At 41.0% G+C, this 21046-nt stretch overlaps 1 protein-coding gene across 7 annotated transcripts in view; it reads right to left on the reverse strand.

Annotated features, from left to right (window-relative positions):
- Positions 1–5123: 5123 nt before the first annotated feature.
- EDA2R (ectodysplasin A2 receptor) overlaps positions 5124–21046 on the reverse strand; it is a 73434-nt gene continuing 57511 nt past the window's right edge. For 2 of the 7 annotated variants that reach the window (XM_057538875.1, XM_057538877.1), the window contains 5 exons: positions 19161–19339; positions 18523–18608; positions 16706–16870; positions 15269–15454; positions 11757–13910 (listed from right to left, as the gene is read on the reverse strand). In XM_057538875.1, coding sequence (XP_057394858.1) covers positions 13528–13910; positions 15269–15454; positions 16706–16870; positions 18523–18608; positions 19161–19339 — 999 coding nt within the window. In that variant the 3' untranslated portion in view covers positions 11757–13527. Of the gene's footprint in view, positions 13911–15268; positions 15455–16705; positions 16871–18522; positions 18609–19160; positions 19340–21046 lie in introns of all 7 variants that reach the window. The other 5 variants (XM_057538879.1, XM_057538880.1, XM_057538876.1 and 2 more) reach the window with 4 other exon arrangements.

Below are 21046 nucleotides of genomic sequence, written 5' to 3' on the forward strand. Positions count from 1 at the left end.
CTTGGGTATTTTCAATATATTCTGTTTAGCAGGCCTCCTCTGACATCACACCAGTGGGAGAAGGAGAGTCACTCTTTCATTACTGACAGGTGGGGAGTAGAAAATCAGGTCTCCCACCAGCTTTCCTTGACACCCTAGAGTAAAGGGGTGACTCCTTACTGCTGGGAAAAGGTGGGAGTTTCAGATTTTCACTGGGGGTCTGATGGTATCACCCTGGCTAGGAGGAGGAGTGGCACCATTTTATTGCTCCCCATGTGGCCTCCACTGACATCTCTGGGTGGGGAGATGCTTTGTTACTTCTGAATGGTAGTGAATATTCTGGATTCCCACTCATCCTTCACTGACACTGGAGGGGAATGGGAAGAATGCCTTGTTATCACTGGGGAGGGGTAGAATTCCACCCCCCCACACACACTAGGCCTCTACTGATACTATGGAGGGATGCTTGTTACCACAAGACAGTAAAGTTCCCAGTCCTCATTTGGTCTTCTCTGATACCACCCTGGCAAGAAGGGAAGGGATACTTCATTAGAGTAGGGAAAGGGTAGAAGTCTTGGTTCCCCACACTGCTTTTATTGACAAGGATGATGATGGGGTCACAGTTATTTCCACAATTTAGGGCAGTTATTAGCTAGAAGGTTTCTATCTTGCTAGGTTGCCTCTTTCTTTGCCTTTTAGCTGGAAAGAATAGGGTTTCCTTGGGGAATTTATTGGCATTTATTGCTCATTGGCATTTCTGTGTCACTGGATTTTCTTCCACCCAGTCTGAGATATATGCAACAAAAAGAAAACCCAGGGAACTCACTGCTGTATCACTCATCAGGTTCCATAGCCCCTAGATGGTCTGACTTCTTCTCTCCACTTTTCAGGGCTTTCTCTTATTTGTTTATTTTATTTTATTTATCTATTTTTATTTTTACATCTTTATTGGAGTATAATTGCTTTACAATGTTGTGTTAGTTTCTGCTGTACAACAAAATGAATCAGCTATATGTATACATATATCCCCACATCTCCTCCCTCTTGAGCCTCCCTAGCACCCTCCCTATCCCACCCCTCTAGGTCATCACAAAGCACCAGGCTGATCTCCCTGTGCTATGCAGCAGCTTCCCACTAGCTATCTATTTTACATTTGGTAGTGTATATATGTCAATGTTACTCTCTCGCTTCATCCCAACCTCCCCTTCTCCCCCGTGTCCTCAAGTACATTCTCTATGTCTGTGTCTTTATTCTTGCCCTGCCACTAGGTTCATCAATACCATTTTTCTAGATTCCATATATATGCATTAGCATACGGTATTTGTTTTTCTCTTTCTGACCTACCTCACTCTGTATGACAGACTCTAGGTTCATCCACCTCACTACAAATAACTCAATTTTGTTCCTTTTCATGGCTGAGTGATATTCTATTGTATATATATGCCACATTTCTTTATCCATTTGTTGATGGACACTTAGGTTGCTTCCATGCCCTGTCTATTGTAAATAGAGCTGGAATGAATATTTTGGTGCATGACTCTTTTTGAATTATGGTTTTCTCAGGGTATATGCCCAGTAGTGGGGTTGCTGGGTCCCATGGTAGTTCTATTTTTAGTTTTTTAAGGAACTTCCATACTGTTCTCCATAGTGGCTATATCAATTTACATTCCCACCAACAGTGCAAGAGGGTTCCCTTTTCTCCACACCCTCTCCAGCATTTGTGTGTAGATTTTTTGATGATGGCCATTCTGACCGGTGTGAGATGATATCTCATTGTAGTTTCGATTTGCTTTTCTCTAATGATTAATGATGTTGAGCATTCTTTCATGTGTTTGTTGGCCATCTGTATATCTTCTTTGGAGAAATGTCTATTTAGGTCTTCTGCCCATTTTTGGATTGGGTTGTTTGTTTTTTTGATAGTGAGCTGCATGAGCTGCTTGTATGTTTTGGAGATTAATCCTTTGTCAGTTGCTTCATTTGCAAATATTTTCTCCCATTCTGAGGGTTGTCTTTTCATCTTGTTTATGGTTTCCTTTGCTGTGCAAAAGCTTTTCCGTTTCATTAGGTCCCATTTGTTTATTTTTGTTTTTATTTCAATTACTCTAAGAGGTGGGTCAAAAGGATCTTGCTGTGATTTATGTCATAGAATGTCCTGCCTATGTTTCTCTCTAAGAGTTTTATAGTCATATTTGTTTTAAATATAATGTCCAGGGAGTTTAGCTGTGCTTAGGAGGAGGGGTGGTAGAGAAATGCATCTCTTCCTCTGTGGTCTGGAACCTGAGACCCTTTTTTAAAGTGAGCTTTGGATGTTGCTTGTTTTCACAGCCTGAAGATTCTGCCCAGGAAGCTGACATATTAGAAACCATCTGTACCTGAGCATAAGTTTACACTTGATCCTGTAATTGGGATGATTTGTAGGGGATTAGTTAATATAGATTAGGAAGAATACCAGTTTCAACCTCAAAGGACAAAGAGTTAAGTTTAAGAGATGTATGGAGAGGCAGGAAACAAACAGATGATGGAAGTTTTAAAAGGGCCTTTTAACAGAGTAAATAGATTACCTGTGGCCATGATAAAGAAAGCCATGAGTAGGAGAATTTTTCTATAGGGAAGAGGTTCTCAACCCTGGCTACTCATTAGTATCACCTGGGGAGGTGTTTTTTTGTTTGTTTGTTTGTTTGTTTGTTTTTTAATACTCAGGCTGTATTTCAGAACGATTAATTTAAAATCTCTAGGTCTGAGGTCTATGCATCAGCATTTTTAAATCTCCCCAAGTGATTCCAGTATAAAGCCAAGGTTAAGAATCACTGCTGTAGAGGTGTTGGACTAGAGTAGGAAGGTTCAACTAATGTTAATAAGAAACTCATCCCATACAAGACAAAGGGAAGGTAGAATGAAGAAAAGATTAATCAGTGATTGTCAACAACTAGGGCTTCTTGGAGAAAGGGTCTCTAACCAACCCCAGGTGTTTTAATCTTTATCCATATGTGTTGTTTAATATAATATAATATTTTTCAATACTGTTACTGATTTACTACTTTAACAAGAGATCTAGTGTTATATAGAGCACGTAAATGAGAAGAAAAGTGCATCATGGTCTGTCTCTTTGTCGTTCTTACTTATGGAAAGCTTACTTTCTCAGATGCATCTGGAGGATCTGAAAATAATCCCTAGAGGCACGCTTAATGGAGATGATTCCAAAATGGAATGGAAAACATCAATAAAGCCCATAGGTTAAAAAATTAAGCCCCTGTTATTTACTCAGTCATATTATAGTTACCATTTCTGGTTATCTTCTCTGTCCTTCCTCTCCGTTGAGATCTCCTGCTACCAAGAGTCTATAGCAAATCTAGGTCTTGTAAGTTTATTGCACATCAGTGTTGGAAGGCTCTTAGAGATCATTGAGTTCAATCTCCTTTGTGTACCATGGGGGAAACTGAGGCCAAGAAAAGTACTCTTTTCTTACTCCATCTAGGGGATGATGAAGGTGAAACAAGAACTCATATCTCCAGCATGCTCTTTCAATGACAACATTGTGGCCAAGGAGATAGCATGATCAATGTGATCCTTCTGATTACATGGGAATGATTAATATATCATGAGCTGATAATACTTTGACACTACTATGTGATACTTAGAGAGACTTAGAGAGTCTCCTAGGGAGACTCTCTGATGTAGCCTCCCAAGCTGGGAACTACGAGAGATCCAGTGGGATAAATTGTATTCTCTTTCCTGAGGTCTGTCTTAGGGAGGCAGCTGAGGCATGGTGGGAAGTGTTTGTGCCTCAGAGTCAGATAGACTTAGACTGGAATTCTAGCACATCATTTACTACTGTATAACCATAGAAAAATCATTAAATCTGTGATCTTCTTTTGTAAAATGAAGGTTGTAAAGAGCACCTACCACCTAGGGACATCATGAGGATTGAATGAGACAAAATATGAAAGTGAGAAAGCACATGAGAGATAACTGCTAAATATTGACTGTACTTTCCCCTTCTATTTCACTTTTGCACTATTCCTTAGGAAAGAGATGTTAAGGAAGGGAATTTACTGGCACTAGAAACCACAAGGAAAAAAGGCTTTGGGGATATAATCATGTGACTAGGCAGCTGCTCTCATTGGGGATCCATTTTTTCCAGGCAGGCAGCATTTGAACCACCACACACACACACACACACACACACAAACACACACAGTTTCTAAGGCCTTAAACGACTAACTGTTGGGCATACAGAAACTTGCCAATCATGTTGTGAACATAAAGTGAAAGATCATCATACCAGCAGAAATAGCAAGTGTTCCTAGTCCCTAATAAAAGGGTTATTAACAATCACCTAATAATCCCCTATTTGATAGTCTGATGACTTGTTTGTGCTTTAATCCATCTGTTTACAGAGCTCTGATTTCCCCATGTCCTTCTTGGGTAAGGAGTAGGACTTCACTGCCCTATGACTGGCACAAGCACACACTGACATCGACTCCAACAGATAAGTGTTAACACTTCCTGTGCCTTAATCACCATCCATAAATTAGAGGGTTAAATATCTCCTACTGTACCAGCATTCAAAATTTTGAGTAAGAATGGGAGGCCTGGTTGGGCAAAAAGGTCTTTTCTGACACAAAGGCTGGACAGACTCACCACAAATCCTGGCCTCTTACCTGCCAACTAATTCCCAGTTATTCCTCCTTTATTCTGTGATAGTTCCCTCAAAAAACTCCTCTGTAGCCTGTGATGGTATCTCCCAATATCTCTTTTCCTATACCCATCCCTGAATCTATAATAGTTTCCTTTGTTCTTCCTCCTTTTGTTTTGAATGATACCTCCTGTAAGTTCCTTCTAGATGCATCCTTTCTCTTTCCTTGAGGCTATGTAGAGAGTTCAAAATGAAAAGAACCAAATAGGACTCTAGTTCTGTTTCTTTCTTTTGTCCTAATTGAGTAATCGGGTCGTGTGTGTGTGTGTGTGTGTGTGTCTGTCTGAGAGAGAGAGAGAGAGAGAGAGAGAGAGAGAGAGAGAGAGAGAGAGATTATTTCTGGCAATACAGGTGTTTGGAAAGTAATCAAATTGTTAAACCAACACCAGTCTACTCAGATCGATGATCACAGAATATTTTTTAAAACAGTTTTATTGAGGTGTATTTTACATATGATAAAATTCATCCATTTCAAGTGTGCATTTCAACAATTTTTATTTACTGAGTGTTGCAGCAATCATCGTAGCTCAATTTTAGAACATTTTTATCCCCAAATAAGATCCCTCATGCCTATTTACATTTACAGATTTTCCTTGACTTACAACTGGGTTACATCCTGATAAATTCATCATATTTGAAAATATCCTAAGTGTAAAATGCATTTAATACTCTTAACCTACCAAACACCACAGCTTAGCACAGCCTGCCTTAAATGTGCTCAGAACACTTACATTAGCCTACAGTTGGGAAAAATCATCAAACACAAAGCTTATTTTATAATAAAGTATTGAATATCTCATGTAATTTACTGAATATTGCACTGAAAGTGAAAAACAGAATGGTTGTATGGGTAGAGAATGGTTATAAGTGTATCAGTTGGGTACCTTTGTGATTGCATGGCTGACTGGGAGCTGTGGCTCCCAGCATTACAAGAGAGTATTAGAGCACATATTGCTAGCCCAGGAAAAGATCAAAATTCAAAATTTGAAGTATGTTTCCTACTGAATGCTTATCACTTTCACACCATCATAAAGTCAAAAAGTTGTAAATTGAATCAACATAAATTGGGGACCATTTTTAACCCCTTTTCTCACCCCCCAGCCTGAGGCAACCATTAATCTACCTTCTGTCTCCATTAGCTTGCCTATATGGAAATTTTGTATAAATGGAATCATACAATATGTGGTCTCTTGTGTCTGGCTTTTTCACTTAGCTTGCTTTGAGGTTCATTTATGACATATTGTGCGTCAGTTCAATCTTTTTAATTACTGAATATTCTATTATATGTATACTTGACAATTTGTTTATCCATTCATCAGCTGATAGACATTTAGGTTGTTTCCACTTTTTGGATACTATAAATAATGTTTCTATGAATATTTGTGTAAAAGATTTTGTGTGAATATATTTTTAATTATCTTGGTGTACATACATAGTGGAATTATTGGATTATATAGTAATTCTAACTTTAACTTTTAGAGGAATTGCCAGGCTGTTTTCAAAAGTGCGTGTACCATTTTACAATCCCACCAGTAAGGTATGAGAGGTCCCATTCTCCCCATCCTTGCCAACATGTTTTGTTGTCAGGATCATAGCATATTAAAGATGGGAGGAACTTGATTTCTCTAGCTCTTAAATAAGATTATAGTAAAGCACAGCATTCAAAGTTAAATATTATCTCCTTAGGTGCTTCTTTAAATCCAACGAGATTGTAAACACAGACTCTGAAATGGCCAGGTAGTGCTTTTAAGAGATAATAATCCAGATGGTCTAAATAAAATATGCTTATATTTTTTTAAAAGAATATTATTGTCAAAATGAAAATACACACAATCTCTGAGAGATTTTGCAGACCTCACAAGACATGTGCACAGTCCTCTTAGGGCATGGAACCTGTTTTAAGAAGTATTAGTTTAGAACTCAAGAAGTTCTAGTAGATCTGTAGCCCAGAAAAAAAGATAAATGTCATAAGCAATTCAAAAATATAGAAGGAGAGCTTGGACTATAACCCAGACCTCTTGGGTGGCAAGTCAGTGGATCCTACTATCCCTGGTGATGGATCCACTGATAAGAAACACATTTCCTTGCTGTACTCACTGAGCAAAGACACACCAGCCAAATGAGGCACCTTGTTATTTGAAAGTAGAGGAATAAACAAGGTGTTTGGATGTATTTTTCTTTATTGGCTAATATGAAATATTTCCAGAGCATCAGAAATAAAACATAACTCTGCCAGTAGCCACATATGCATATGGCTCAAGATTGAACAAAAGCTCTATAAATAACCAATTTAGGAGGGAAAAGTAATTAAAATTTACCTACATTCAATGTAAAACACCAGAGACCTTCTTAGTGAGGCGAGCAGGGGGTTAGGTGCATAAGAGATTATCTTCCCAGTATAGTAGGGTTTGTGTTGTGGAGAGGGTGCTACAGTATTGACACTGTTACCAAGCCTGGATCTGAGAACCTTGGAGGAGAAAGTTGCTCTCCTAGGCTCCTCCCTGTCAAAATCCAAATCCAGATATACAGAGAAGAAAATACGAAACCAAAAGTCTAAACTCATCCTCAGTAAATACTTCCCCTCCCTTACAAGCAAGAACAACTTTCTTTTGCTAGTTCAAATATAGACAACTCAACTATTTTCCAGTCTTAGGGACATGTTGAAAACTTTTCTGTCACATGTCCTTTGTGCTTCCACTGACCAATAACCCCCAAATAGAAAAGATACATGAAAGCAAGTCACTCAAAGATGCCCATACTTTAAAAGCAATGAAATATTTAAAAACCCTCCCCAGGAACAAATGCTTGAGTGTGACATTTGCCATGGCCAAGCAGCAATTATAAGGAAAAAAAGCATGCTTCACCTTACCTCTACCCAAGATATCTTAAAAAGCAAAGTAAAACATTTCCTTAGTTCAATTGCTAACCACAATTTTTTAACTTCAGAATGAAAGTTAGAACCAAGGTGATGCTGGGTATGACTTGGGATGGTCACACAATGTTCATGCCATGAGGACCTTGCTCCTGGTTGGCACACCTGTGCACTGGGGTAGCACCAGAAACCAAGGCTGTTGTCTTAATTGCTACAGAAAATATCATTGCTAAGAAGTTATTCTGGGCTGGATATTCTAGCCAGGAAGTTTCTTGTCTTGGATGGGGCTCACAATGAGCTTTGCAGTAATTGTGTTTATGGATATACCATTGGGGAATTTTGCTACATGATTGCTGTTTTTATCTGCAATGTTGCCCTCAGTGCCACTGTGGTAACTGTACCATCCTAAAGCAGTTGTTAAGGGGAAACAGTGGAGAAAGCCCTGGTCTGGGGATCAGGAGACTTGGGTCAGACTGATCTCTGGCCTGATAAGCCACATATCTAATATGAGCTGTTTTACTTTTCTTCAAAAGGGATATAATAACATCTTATTCAGGGATTTGGGAGGATGAAATGAGACCATAAACATAAAAGAGCTTTGTAAATTATAAAGTCTAGAGCAGGCACAATGAATAAGGCTGGCTGTAACATTTTATCATAATGTCATTATGACTGTGACAAAATCATTACCTTTGCGATAGATGCAGCAGTGTTAGACTTGGGCTTGAACCACTGCCAGGCACATGGTGACCTTTGAACACCTAAGGCCTGCCCAAGCTGAATCATCTTCTGTTTGGATACTAGTTCTTGCCCTACCAGAAGCTGCAGACATGACTAATTAGAGCCAGTGAGATAAGAATAAACTGTCCCAGAAAGAAAAGAACAGAGAACCTAAAGGTCAAGGCCTAAACACTTGGCTCACACATATTTGCCAATACCTGTGTTAAGTCAGGCTGCTTGGTGCAGGCTAGTAATTCAATTGCTTCTAATCCCCAGTCCAGTACAATGGGGCCTATTTACCTTTTCCCAGGTGCTTTTAGCACCCTGACCAATGGGTTGTCCCAGGAGCCCTTAATCAATGTTTGTAGATGAACTGTCCCTAAAGATGCATTTAATAAAATCCTGAAAGCAGAGGTTTTGTGGTAGAGAGCATTCATTTGCCAGGGCTAGGACCTAATGAAGTGCACATGATATTTAATGTACTTAATTAACCACCAAGTACTTGTTGGACAGAACTAGCTGTACAGGCCTCAGAAAGCCAGATAATAAAGAAGAATACAGCCTCCAAGTTGCTTGTTCCTTCCTGGTCATGAGATATATAGGTAAGAAGTAAAGCAAAAACACACTTCGGAAAGAATCAAATGGGAAGGGGTGGTGGGAAATCTGAGATCCAACTGACATGTTAATAGAAAGCGGCAGTGGGGCTCCCTTCCTCTCCCCACTCAGCTACTCCTAAGTATATTGGAAGGTATCTTTGGAGGACTGCTGGGAGGTAGTTTGGGGAAATCAGGCCCCAGAGGGAAGGTCACCTTGGCTCAGAAATTTTCCTTAAGGTTCCAATAGGGCAAATTCCAGCCTGGTTCCCTGCCGGAGGTGGAGAGTTATAGCACTTCAAATAAAGGGTGAGGCCCAGGAGATCCACAGGGAAATTATTTGCCCTGCCCTATGCTGCAACACAGGACCATCACTCTTCAAACATGCATAAGATCTTCCAGCTAACCCAGGGAGTGTGGTGAGTCTAGAGGGACCTGGAAGAAGGGAGGGTAAACCTTGTAGGCCATAGGAGGTAAGAGCTATAGGGGAGAGTAAAGCCAAAAAACCCCCCAAGAAACAAAAAACAAAGAAACCCTCTCCATCCTGGATGTGGATGAAGTCATGTGCTATTTTTCAGTGGAAGACTACACTGCTGCCTCCGTAGCACTTAGACTATGGGGCCAGCTGTTTTTTTCTGGTGGTGGAGATGAATTGCCTTATTCAATCTCCTGTTTCTTCCCTATGTTCCTTAATGATATTTTAAGGGTTATTTAGGCAGTGTCTAGTGGATAGAAATAACTAGTGCCCTCCAACACCTCTGCCTGTCCTTCTGCCATAGCCAAGAGCAGTTTCTGCTCTAACTGCCCTTCCCTGGCTCTATTCTCAGCCATGGAATCCACACTTCAGTCTGGGGGTGGGAGTGTGGAGCAGGCTGCCTTTCCAAAATATGAATTGCTTTGGGTAAGTTACTACTTCTCTCTAGGACTCAGGTTCCTCATCTTTAAATTAGGCATGTATGAATGAACTTTTTTAGACTGTAAAACACTAAAGTGTTATAATTGACAGACTTGCTCAAATATCTGCAATCTACCTGGGAGAGGCTTTTAAAGATGGGATATTTGCCCCCCTCCCACCTCTAAAGTTAAAGTCTCAAGTCATTGTCCAAAATAAGATCAGAGACTCTTAAATTGAATAGAGGAATATAGGAGGGAGGACAAGTAGGATGGATACTCCTACTGGCTCCAACCTTTATACCTTCTTTCTTACCCCCAGTGGCAAAAGGAGGTAAGATAGACAGATAGAAAGAGTTTTGTCTGACCTTGCAGCTCTTCTCACTTTTTGATCTCTTGAGAGACAGTGCTGAATGGAAAGTCTCTTACCTTTCCACTGGGGTCAGATCTGGCAGAGAATATACATCCAGGATGGCTACAGGGTGGGAGTAGGGGAGCTGATGGGAGGGGGAGAGAATAGGTTTGGTATTGTAAGCAAGGATATTACCTCATTCACATTCAGGCATAAGGGCCTTATTTGTCCCTCCACCCCTTTTGCTTCCAAAAAGAGTTGTTTTCTGGAACAGATATGCCAGAAAAGCTACTATTTTAAAACACTGTCTTCTAGAAAATGAAGATTTCAAGATATTGGAGAGGACCCTAGCCTTGATAATTACCCCATACATTACTGAGTGCAGTCACCTTCCATTTCTGAGCCTCAGCTTCATCATCTGCAATCTGGGGATGGTAATCCTTGCCCTGCCCACCTCAGGGTGTGTATAAAGATCCAAAGAGATGATTGCTGTGAATGCACACTGCAAACTGTAAAGGGCAGCACATATACGTAGTAAATTCCAGCATTCCCACCCTAAGATACAGTCTTGGTTTTCACAAATTAAGTCACATCCAACATTCTGGAGTATATAGGTTGCTCCCAAACAAAGGAGATAGTTGCTCTACTCATCTGGGCAAGTTTTCTTTCAAAATCTGACCCACAGTGAGGGAGTGGGTATCAGCCCTAGTAGCCCATTATGGACATAAGGGAGACTTAAAAACAATCCATGGTGCCCACATCTGAGCCTTGATGTTCTCATCTGCCCTGTGGCATCAGCCATGGAGAGAGAAGTTCCACTTTATTCTGAGAAGCATGTGAAACTGTTGGTGAGGGCTCAGCAATTGATTGGTTTTTCTCTAAACCAAGAAAGCACCAATAGTCCCTGAGCAGCCCTAGGGCAGGCTTCATTGAAAACCTAAGATCCTAAGTGTCCCCCCCCTAGATCTCAGGGATTTCATGGCCACCCCAAAGATGAAAGCTCTGAGCTCTGAGTTTGGCCCTGGGGATCTAGAGTCTCAGCCTTGGGCTTAAGAAGACAAGGCACCAGGAAGGGACAAAAGAGGCAAGAAAAGAAGAGAAATAAGATAAAAGGAACTTTAGGAAGTATCATTTTAAAAGTCAAAAAGACACTGAGTTGGATCCCCACTAAAAAAGGTAAGAAACCTATAAGTGGAGAGGAAGACCCCAGGGGCCAAAGGGGTTAGCTCCGTGATTGTCACAGCCACAGAAGTCTAAGAGATGTGTGAGGAATCAAGGTTTCAGGCCTCTCCTAAGATGTGTGTAGGTGTGTGTGTGTGTGTGTGTGTGTGTGTACTGGGGAGGGGGGGCAGTGCGGAGGAGAGAAAGGGGGAAGAGTTTGATTTTGTCCCTAAAGTGCTAGGTAGATGTATCAATAGGGTACTGAGAGGCTCCTCCTTCAGGTTCACCTGACCAAAGATGCAGGCAGTAAAACTCTACCCCATTCATTGCCATCCCCTCCCCTCCTCTCTATAATCAAGCTGAGCTAGGAACATGTCTGGTAGTCCCATGACTGGGGAATCTGGCTCTCCAGGCTATCTAGGATAGGAAAGCAAAAAATGCTGCTGGCCAGTCTTGGGAAAATGATGAAGAATCAATTCTTTGGTGGGATGGGATAGGATGTGCCCCGTCTGTAGAGTACAGGCTGTTGTGGATACCACATCCCATGCCCCTGCTGCTGTTGTGGTATAGGAACAGGGCAGGAGAGTCCAGGGAGAACAACTGGGCTGCCAGGAGCCCAAGAGACCTAGGGAGGGAGCAGAGCAAGTTAGAAACCTATGGGGCAATCTCACTAGCTCCTTTCTCTTCCCATGCCTCAAAAAAAAATGGTTTAGGCCAGTGGTTAGGGTACAATAGCAGAAAAACATCACTTGTGTGGGGTGGACATGATGACAGTTCTACCCTACTCTGTGTTGGTGAGACAATTCCTCATGAAACTGGGTTCAGTTTTAAGCCCCCCATACTTTAAAGGAACCCAAAGTGGTACTTTCCAGAGAGGAGATGCTATCTTTAGACTTCTTCAGGGCTATCACAAGACACAGGAAGCAGATGAGGTCTGTGTGGCCCAAGGAGCAGAGCAGGACCCAAGGGTGGTTATTATAAGAAGACAGAAAGTTTTTCTTTACACTGAGCTCAAATCCACCAGTCATAGCTGCAATACATGTTGGGCAGTAGTGAGCTCTCTGATACTGTATGTGAGCAAGGATGACATAAACACTTCGTGGGGATATTATAAAAGGGACTCAAGCATGGATTGGAGGAGTTGGAAGGGAGGTTGGCCTAGATGACCTTGAAGGTATCTAGGCTGACCGGTTTAATAGGAGTCTTGGCTTTCGTCTACATATTGTTTATATTTTCTTAGGTAAGATATAGGGAGGGGGAGTCATTGGGGGACCTGGACAATATCATAGCTGGAGAAATATGGAAATGGGGGTGAAAGTAATTGGTTAGTTGAAAAATAGGAATCCACCCCCGTGCTTCATACTGCCCCTTGTTACTTACTTGGAGCTCCAAAACCTGGGCTCTAACCCAGTTCTGCCACTGACATGCTCTGTGACTTTAAGCAAATCACTTTCCCTCTCTGCATCTCAGTTCCTGCCTCTATAAAGTGAAGCTAACAAACCCTGACCTGCTTACCACAAAGCTATGTTATGAAGACCAGACGAGTGTAGTGTATATGTAAGGATGTATTGGGTTGGCCAAAAATTTCATTTGGGTTTTTCCATAAGACATTATGGAAAAACCCGAACAAACTTTTTGGCCAACCCAATATAAATTGCGACTGGGGGCAAGGGAGGGAAAGACAAACTAATATGGTTTAAACACCTCTAATGCATTAGACACTGTAAAAGGCACTTGCACATGCATTTCTCATTCAACTCTCACAATATAAGGTGAATAGTATTTTCTACTTTTCACAGATTAAGGACCTGAGACTCAGAGAGGTGAAGGGATTTACACAAGCTTCACACAGATATTTATTAAGGAATGGAGGTAGATTTGAAATATAAGGCTTCTAGGTGCCAAGGTTTGTATATTTTCCCACTGTACCTTGGTGCTTGAATACATGATGGGAGATAACTGAATATAACTATTAGACAGTGGGGCCCTGAGAGAGATTGCAAAAGGCCAGGATAGAAAAACTGGTGTCATGTCAACCTGGCCAGTTCCTTGACAACTGTAGGCTCAGATATATGATGTATGACTGACTGGCTCAAAAGATTAACATTATCACAGTTGTCCCTCCATCCACCAATGTTCCTAGCTTGCTGTTCCTCTGACACTAGCCCTACTGAACAACAGTACTCCAAGGGATAATTCCTTTTGGGGGTGGTCCCCAATTTCTGGTCTTTCTACCCTACCTTTCCAGCTCACCTCAGTAGAGTTAAAGGCTGGGTACTTCAAAGGGTACAGTGAGCTCCAGTCTGTCTCCAGAGCTTTCAGCTGTGTTCCCCCTCAAGGTCTCAGCTCCAGTATAGGAAGCAGAGCTGGAAAACTTTCGCAGGTCCAGTTCTGTGCATTCGATGGGAGTGTGGACCCAGTGGAAGTGACTCTCTGAGGCACAGGAGGCCAAGGTAAAAGACTCCTGTGTGGGGAAGCCACGAGTCGAGCTGCAGTCGTCATCCAGGATGGGGTTAAATGCCTGGGTCTCAAAGACGCTTTCACTCAGTGGGGACTCAGGACTGGTCTCCTGGCCAGGTGGCATGGGGAAGAGAGATTCCTCCTCCGCTGCCTCGTCAGCCTCATACTGCAGCGAACCTCCTGAAACTTGAAGCAGAAAGCCACTGGGTCAACCAAAGGTAGGGGCTCCTCTCAGCGGGGCACCTGGTCCTGAGCACAAAATCAGGAAAGATCTGGGAACTAGTGCTCCCCCTCCCATCCCTGGGGACCAGAGCACCTAGCACCAGGCTGAGGTGACACAGCTGAGAAACATATTTACATTAAGGTATCAGATTGAGGCTACCTGGTGGTGGATCAGGGAAAATTGTCAGTTTCTCCAGAGAAAGAGAAACCTTTGTGGGAAGCAGGATTTTAACAACCCCCACACCAGACATGATCTTTATTCCCTGATGTTATGCTTGTGTATATGTTGTGTTATATGGCAAAAGGCACTTTGCAGGTGGAATTAAGATTATGGACCTTAAAATGGTAGGTTATCCTGGATTACCCAGGTGGGCCCAATGTAATCATTGGGGAAGAGGGAGGCAGAAGAGTCAGAGAGAGTATCAGATATGTGAAAGGAAAAGGACTTGACCACCACTGCTAGTTTTGAAAATGGAAATGGGTCATAAGTCAAAGAGTGGGTGGTGTCTAGAAACTGGGAATGGTCCTCAGCAGACAGTCAGCAAGGAAATGGAACCTCAACCTTATAACTGCAAGGAACTGAATTCTTCCACCTTTCTGAATGATCAAGGAAATTGATTCACCTCTTGAGCTTCCAGAAAGGAATGCAGCCTTGGCAACACCTTGATTTCAGCCTAGTGAGACTCTGAGTCGAGATCCAGCCAAGCTTACAAAGCTTCTGATCTATGGCAATGGTGAGATAATAAATGGGTGTTGTTTTAAGCCATTAAATTTGTCGTAATTTGTTCTGGCAGTGATAGAAAATTAAAACACCTTTCATGCATAAGTCTGATTCAGCATCAGGTTACAAACTGAGAGCCTATGGGATGTGTGTTGGTTTTACCCCGACATTGTGGTTGTGGTAGTTTTTAATTATAACTCAATGCCATAACCTAAAACTATTTCAAATAAAAATCCAGAGTTTTGGCTTCTCTTGAAAATTCAGAAGATCTTGAAACATTGAATATTCCTACATGGTAACAAACAGCTGAAGCTGAGTAGTAGATTCTTCTTTAGACAGGGGATGAACTATTCAGTTTGCCACAGTCTCTACTCCTCTCTAATGAACCTTATATTGGATCCAATTCACATATTAATCTCCCTTATACAACCCTAGTATGCATGTAAGTTAGTGACTCCTGATAAACACCTCCTGATAAATGAGAAAATGTCTAATCTTATTTCCCCTGTGGAGACCCTGAGGGAGCTGCCTTCCCTCGTATCCCCAGAAAAGGGTACTGCATTATTATATTGAGGACAGAGGAGGAGCAGAGAAGCGTTACCCATTTCTCTTCTCCTGAGGCAGGAGGAGGGAGACAGGCAGCTCTCAGATGTTGCCTCATCTTCTTCTTTCCAGGCCCTGGGGCCCAAATGCTTCATTGACCATGTTTCATGCCCATGCCCAGGGACTGGGCAACAGCTCTTATCTGAGAAACTGGCCTCCAAAGTCAGAGACAGGATGATCCACCCTGAGCCACAATGTTCCAGGAGACACCAGAGAGTAGAGGAGAGAGAATTAGAGTTTGAGAAGGGTCATAAAGGGATAACAGTGTTGCCCTTGTGCCCTGCATCCCCTGAAATTCTAGATTCATCTCCACTTCAGTGAGAGGTAGAGCCAAACATATCTTCTAGGCTTTTTGAAGATCATCTGGCAGACCCTAGATCCAAAGTGACCAAGTTAGGCCTATATAAGCAGGATCTTTCCACACAAACAGAGAGGTTGCAAAAAGTTCTGTTGCTTTGGGCCCAGTATCCCATGGGCTGAGGAGGAGTCCTTAGCACCTGTATATCTAGTAGAATGTATCCTCCTCTTTCCTTACTAAATCAACTCTGCTTACTAGCCTGGGTTCCTATTTTGGTGTTTCTGCCTAGCTCTCAGCTCCCTTGATGGCACTGAAGCTGCACTGAAACTCAGTACTCTTGACTAAAGATCTAAACCCTTCTCTGGTCTTGGCCAACCACCATCCCACCTCCCCTATATCTGCCCTCAGTGACCTGGAATTCCTGTCTCACATTCTTGGCTAATGGCTGCACTTGTGCTGAAAATAGATCATGATGTTACTCCTGATTTTAAATATGACCTTCCATCTAAAATTTCATATGGCCATCTCCTATGGGCTGGGCCAGACCTCTGGTTATAATTATTATCTGAGGAAAAATGTCTAAGTTTGCCAATTCCTCTGGACATTGGGCTCTCAGTTACCCACATTTGGTATATTACTATACCGATAACCATTGCCTGAGACCTCACCCACTTTTATTATAGTCACGTCTCATTCCAGCCAGCCTTCCTCCTTTCCTGACATGCTCCAGAATCTATACCTATTAGTAGATATAACTAATTGGAAAAGAACTTAGAAATCAACTCCATCTCTCATTTTAAAGATTAAGGAGAAAGAGGCCCAAAGAAGCTAGATGACTTGTCTAAAGTTACACAGTGATTTAGAGTTAGATTGGACTAGGACTTCAGATGCCTTTCCCAAGGGTTTTCCCATAATGTTGTAGTCCTTTATGAATCACCACACCTTAATGAACCAGGTCCTATAAACTCACAGGGTCAGCCTCAATCATATCTGAAGTCCTGTGCATTCTATTGCCACCCCCAGATATTTCAGCACTGTAGGGAAGGTCCATTAACTCTCAACCCCAGGAAATTCCTCTCTTCTGCTAATTAGAACCTTGTTCCTGATTCATGTAATACGTGAAGCAGCTACCCTTACCACGCTGGCAATTTCTGTTGAAGAACTGCTTGCAGTAGAGGAAGAAGAGCCCCAGGAAGGCCAGGGTAAACACCATGAGCAGACTGCTCACCAGTGCAACAAGTGTGACCTCCTGAGGGGATACTGTGGGTACATCTGCCTTCACTAAGCTCAACTGGAAGGCACCTGTGAGACAAGAAAGTGGGGGAGGTCAGTCACTGTAGGTAGTCAATAGTCACCCTGACACTGGGCCTGGACTTCCTCAGGCCAGCACCCTCTCCCCAGGGTCTTCCTCAACTAGGGCTGCTAAACTGGTTCTACTTCTTTGTAGAGCAGGGAAAAGTATAAAGAACAAAGTGGAGGAACTAGCATATACTGCTGGTATGGTATAAATTAGTATAGTTATTTGAAGATGCACATATCCTGTGGTCTTTCCGTGTCACATTCAGTTATATAACCTAGGCAAATAGAAACAAACTAAAATGTTCATCAGTAGGGCACAGGATAAATAAATCATGATATAATTCTATGATGTAATATTATTATATAGCATTTAAAATAAAAGACCTGTATGGATCAATATAAATAATCCAGAGAGGAAAAGCAAATTGGAGAAAGAGAGTATATAACTTGATATCATTTATATAAAACATTATAAAATATAAAAAATAGCATATAGAATATATTGCTTATGAATATATATATATATATATATATATATATATATATATATATATATATCAAAAAAGAATACAAGTAACAAAACATGGGTGGAGAGTATGGCAGAGTCATAGTGCTCACCAGTTATCCACATGCTTCTCTGCATTTCCCATACACCCTTGTAGTAAGGCCATAAGAGTACTTCTGGCCAATGGACTGTGAGTGGAAGTAATGTGTGTCACTTGCAGACTGAAGTAGTTAAAAGCCAGTATGTCTCCTCTATCTCATACCCTGTCCCATCAACCTGGAAGCCACATGGTTTGATGGTATAGTTACAAGACAGAGTAAGATCTTTGCATATGAAAAATAAACTTTTATTGCATGAAATCACTGAGATTTGGGGGTTTGTTACTGTAGCATAGCCTACCAACAAGATACACACAATTTCATGATAGTGGTTGCCTTTGGGGAGGTAAGGAGAGAATGGAACTCAGAAAGGATCAAAACACAAATTCCACTAAACCTGTGGAATCTTCATTTAAAAAACAAATCTGAAGCAAATATGCACAATTTTAAGATTTATTAATTATTGATGCTCTGTAACTGAGCATTTTTATTTTTATATTTTTCTGCATTTAAAATATTTCTACATATTTGAAATACTTCATGTTTTAAAAAGATATCAATAAATTAAAAAAAGTAAGTGAGTAGACATATAGTTGGTAGATAGACAAAAATGATAGACAGATAAATGGATAGTGATATGGGCACAGACTAGATCCTAGTACTTCATTCAGCCTTTTACTAGTCCTAAGCATTAGGGACTCCTATAAACTTCAAATAAATAATCCACAAGTGTACAAATGTTATAATCTACAAAATGCTTTCTAACCTTATTTCACTAGAACTAGGCAGCATCCCATAAGGTATGAAGAACAATGATTTTCATGACTTACATTTTTTTTCAGATGAGGGAAATGAGGTTCAATGAGATTCAATGATTTATAGAAGGTTACACAGATAATATATTGCAAAACTATTACTCAAATCTAACGAATTCCCTTGCCAATCTACCCTATAGGAAGTAGTATGAGGAGGTAGAGGAAGTCTTTACTATGCTGTCTTGCTGTCACCCAATGGATTGGGGAAGAAAGGGGAGAAGAGAACTGGATACACACACTGAACCTCAGAGGTGGGGGTCTGCTTCGTGCACGGGATACACTCTTGATCCTGCAGGCCTCCAATACGTGTCTTTTGGTAGAACCTGTAGTCAGAGCAATAAGAAATGGCAAGGTGATCAAACAAGCAATGTACTTGGATTGGTCCTTCTTGAACAACAGGCAGCTTCTAAGAGTCTTGTCCTCCAGGAAGCCATCACTCACTCTGACCCCTCGTGAGTTCTCTGCCTCTATGTCTGATTCTGACTCAGAGTCCCAGACGCTCCACCTCTTCCCCCATTCACCAAACCCTATAACCAAAAGGGGAAATAGTCTCACAAGAGAAGGAAATACTGCTTTGACACCAACTGCTTCCTAATCTCTTTTAGGTCTACAGTGAGATTTACCTTGAAACTTGGCCCTGAGCTAAGCATGCCAGCATGATAAACCAGCTGTTTAGTACTCATCTGTAATTGACTGTGTGCTAAGTACTTTATAGAGGATCTTGAAAAAATACTGCATCTCCCTCATGGGAGCTTAAACTCATCGTGATATGGACAGTTAGAATACTTCAACTAGGCCCTGAGAGGTAAGGATGAGGGAGACCTCCAAGGGCTAGAGAATGCCCAGAAGAGCTTGGCCTTATATAGCAGGCTCACCTGGGCAGACAGTCCCCACAGACGGCATTAGAGGTAGCTGTACAGTTCTCCTTCTGGATACGATTGATGACAGCACAGGTGATGCAAGTCTGACATCTATGGTGGCCCCAGCTGCTTTTGTATCTGCGGGGAGGGCAGGCTGTGCAGTATGCATCTCCACCTTCTCCATAACCACAATCCTTCAGTAAAATGGGAGTCACTAACATTACTCTACAGAAACTTGGAGAGAGGATTAGCTATGGGACAAGTGGACATTGTACGGAGTAGCATTTTACAAACTGCAAGTTGCAACCCATTACTGAGTCATGACATCAATTTACAGTCAGCATAGGTTAGGTTATGCTATTGTAAAAAAGTAAACTCCAAACCTCAGTGTCTTAAAAGAACAAAAATTTATTTCTCACTCACACTATTTTGCTTACCAGAGATTTCCTGGGGGCTCTGTTTTACATTATACTTACTGGGTTACCCACAGTGACGGAGGCTTCATCTTTGTGCTACCATGATTGGAGCATCAGAGAAAAAAGAATATTGTGATCTGTGCACTGGCTCTTAAAATCTTCCCCCAGAAATAACTCATTTCATTTTGCTCACGTCCTTCACCACACACATCACCTGATCATTAGTAACTACAAAAGTAAAAAAAAGTATAATTCTATAATGTGCCAGAGCTGGGGAGCTGGAAATATTTGACAATGAATGCTAATCACTACCTATCTTAGTATTGTTTTGTAAAATTTTACAGGTGAAATATGTAAGTATGTGTTGGGTTGTGATGAAAAATTTATTTCTTACATTTTACTGAACTATAGTTGACTCACAACATTATATTAGTTTCAGGAGTACAACACAGTGATTCAATATTTTTATAGATTATACATCATACAAAGTTATTATACTATTGACTGTAATCCCTGTGATGTACATTACATCTCTGTGATGTATTCATTTTATAACTGGTAGTTTGTACCTCTTAATTCCCTTCACCTATTGGACTGTCCAAAAAGTTCGTTCGGGTTTTTCTGCAGGATGTTAGGAAAAACCTGAACGAACGTTTTGGCCAATCCAATATTTTGCCCCTACCCCTACCCTCCTCACCTCTGCCAACCACTAGTTTGTTCTCTGTATCTGTGAGCCTGTTTCTGTTTGGTTATATTTGTTTATTTGTTTTTCAGATTCCACATATAAGTGAAAACATACAGTATTTGTTTTTCCCTGTCTGATTTCACCTATTACTCCACCCCTCTCCTCTCTGGTAACTACTAGTTTGGTCTCTACATCTGTGATTGTCTCTATTTTGTTACATTTATTTGTTTGTTTTGTATTTTTAGATTCCACATATAAGTGAAGACATACTGTATTTGTCTTTCTCTCTGACTTATTTCACTTAGCATAATACCATCTAGATCCATCCATGTTGTTGTAAATGACAAGATTTCATTATTGTTTATGGCTGAGTAATATTTCATTGTGTGTATATATATATATATATATATATACACACATATATATATGTGTATATATATATATATATATACCACATCTTCTTTATCCATTCATCTGTTAATGGACACTTAGGTTGCTTCTACATCTTGGCTATTATAAATAATGCTTCAATGAACACTGGGATGCATATATCTTTTTGAATTAGTGTTTTCATTTTCTTCAGATAAATACCCAAGAGTGGAATTGCTGGATCAAATGGTAGTTATATTTTTAATTTTTTTAGGAACCTTTATATTGTTTTCCATAATGGTTGTACCAATTTATATTCCTACCAACAGTGCATGAGGGTTCCCTTTTCTCCACATCCTCTCCAACATTTGTTATTTCTTGTCTTTTTGATGATAGCCATTCTGACAGGTGTGAGGTGATACCTCATTGTG

This window comes from Balaenoptera acutorostrata, chromosome X (genome assembly GCF_949987535.1).
Source record: "Balaenoptera acutorostrata chromosome X, mBalAcu1.1, whole genome shotgun sequence".
Taxonomy (NCBI): Eukaryota; Metazoa; Chordata; class Mammalia; order Artiodactyla; family Balaenopteridae; genus Balaenoptera; species Balaenoptera acutorostrata.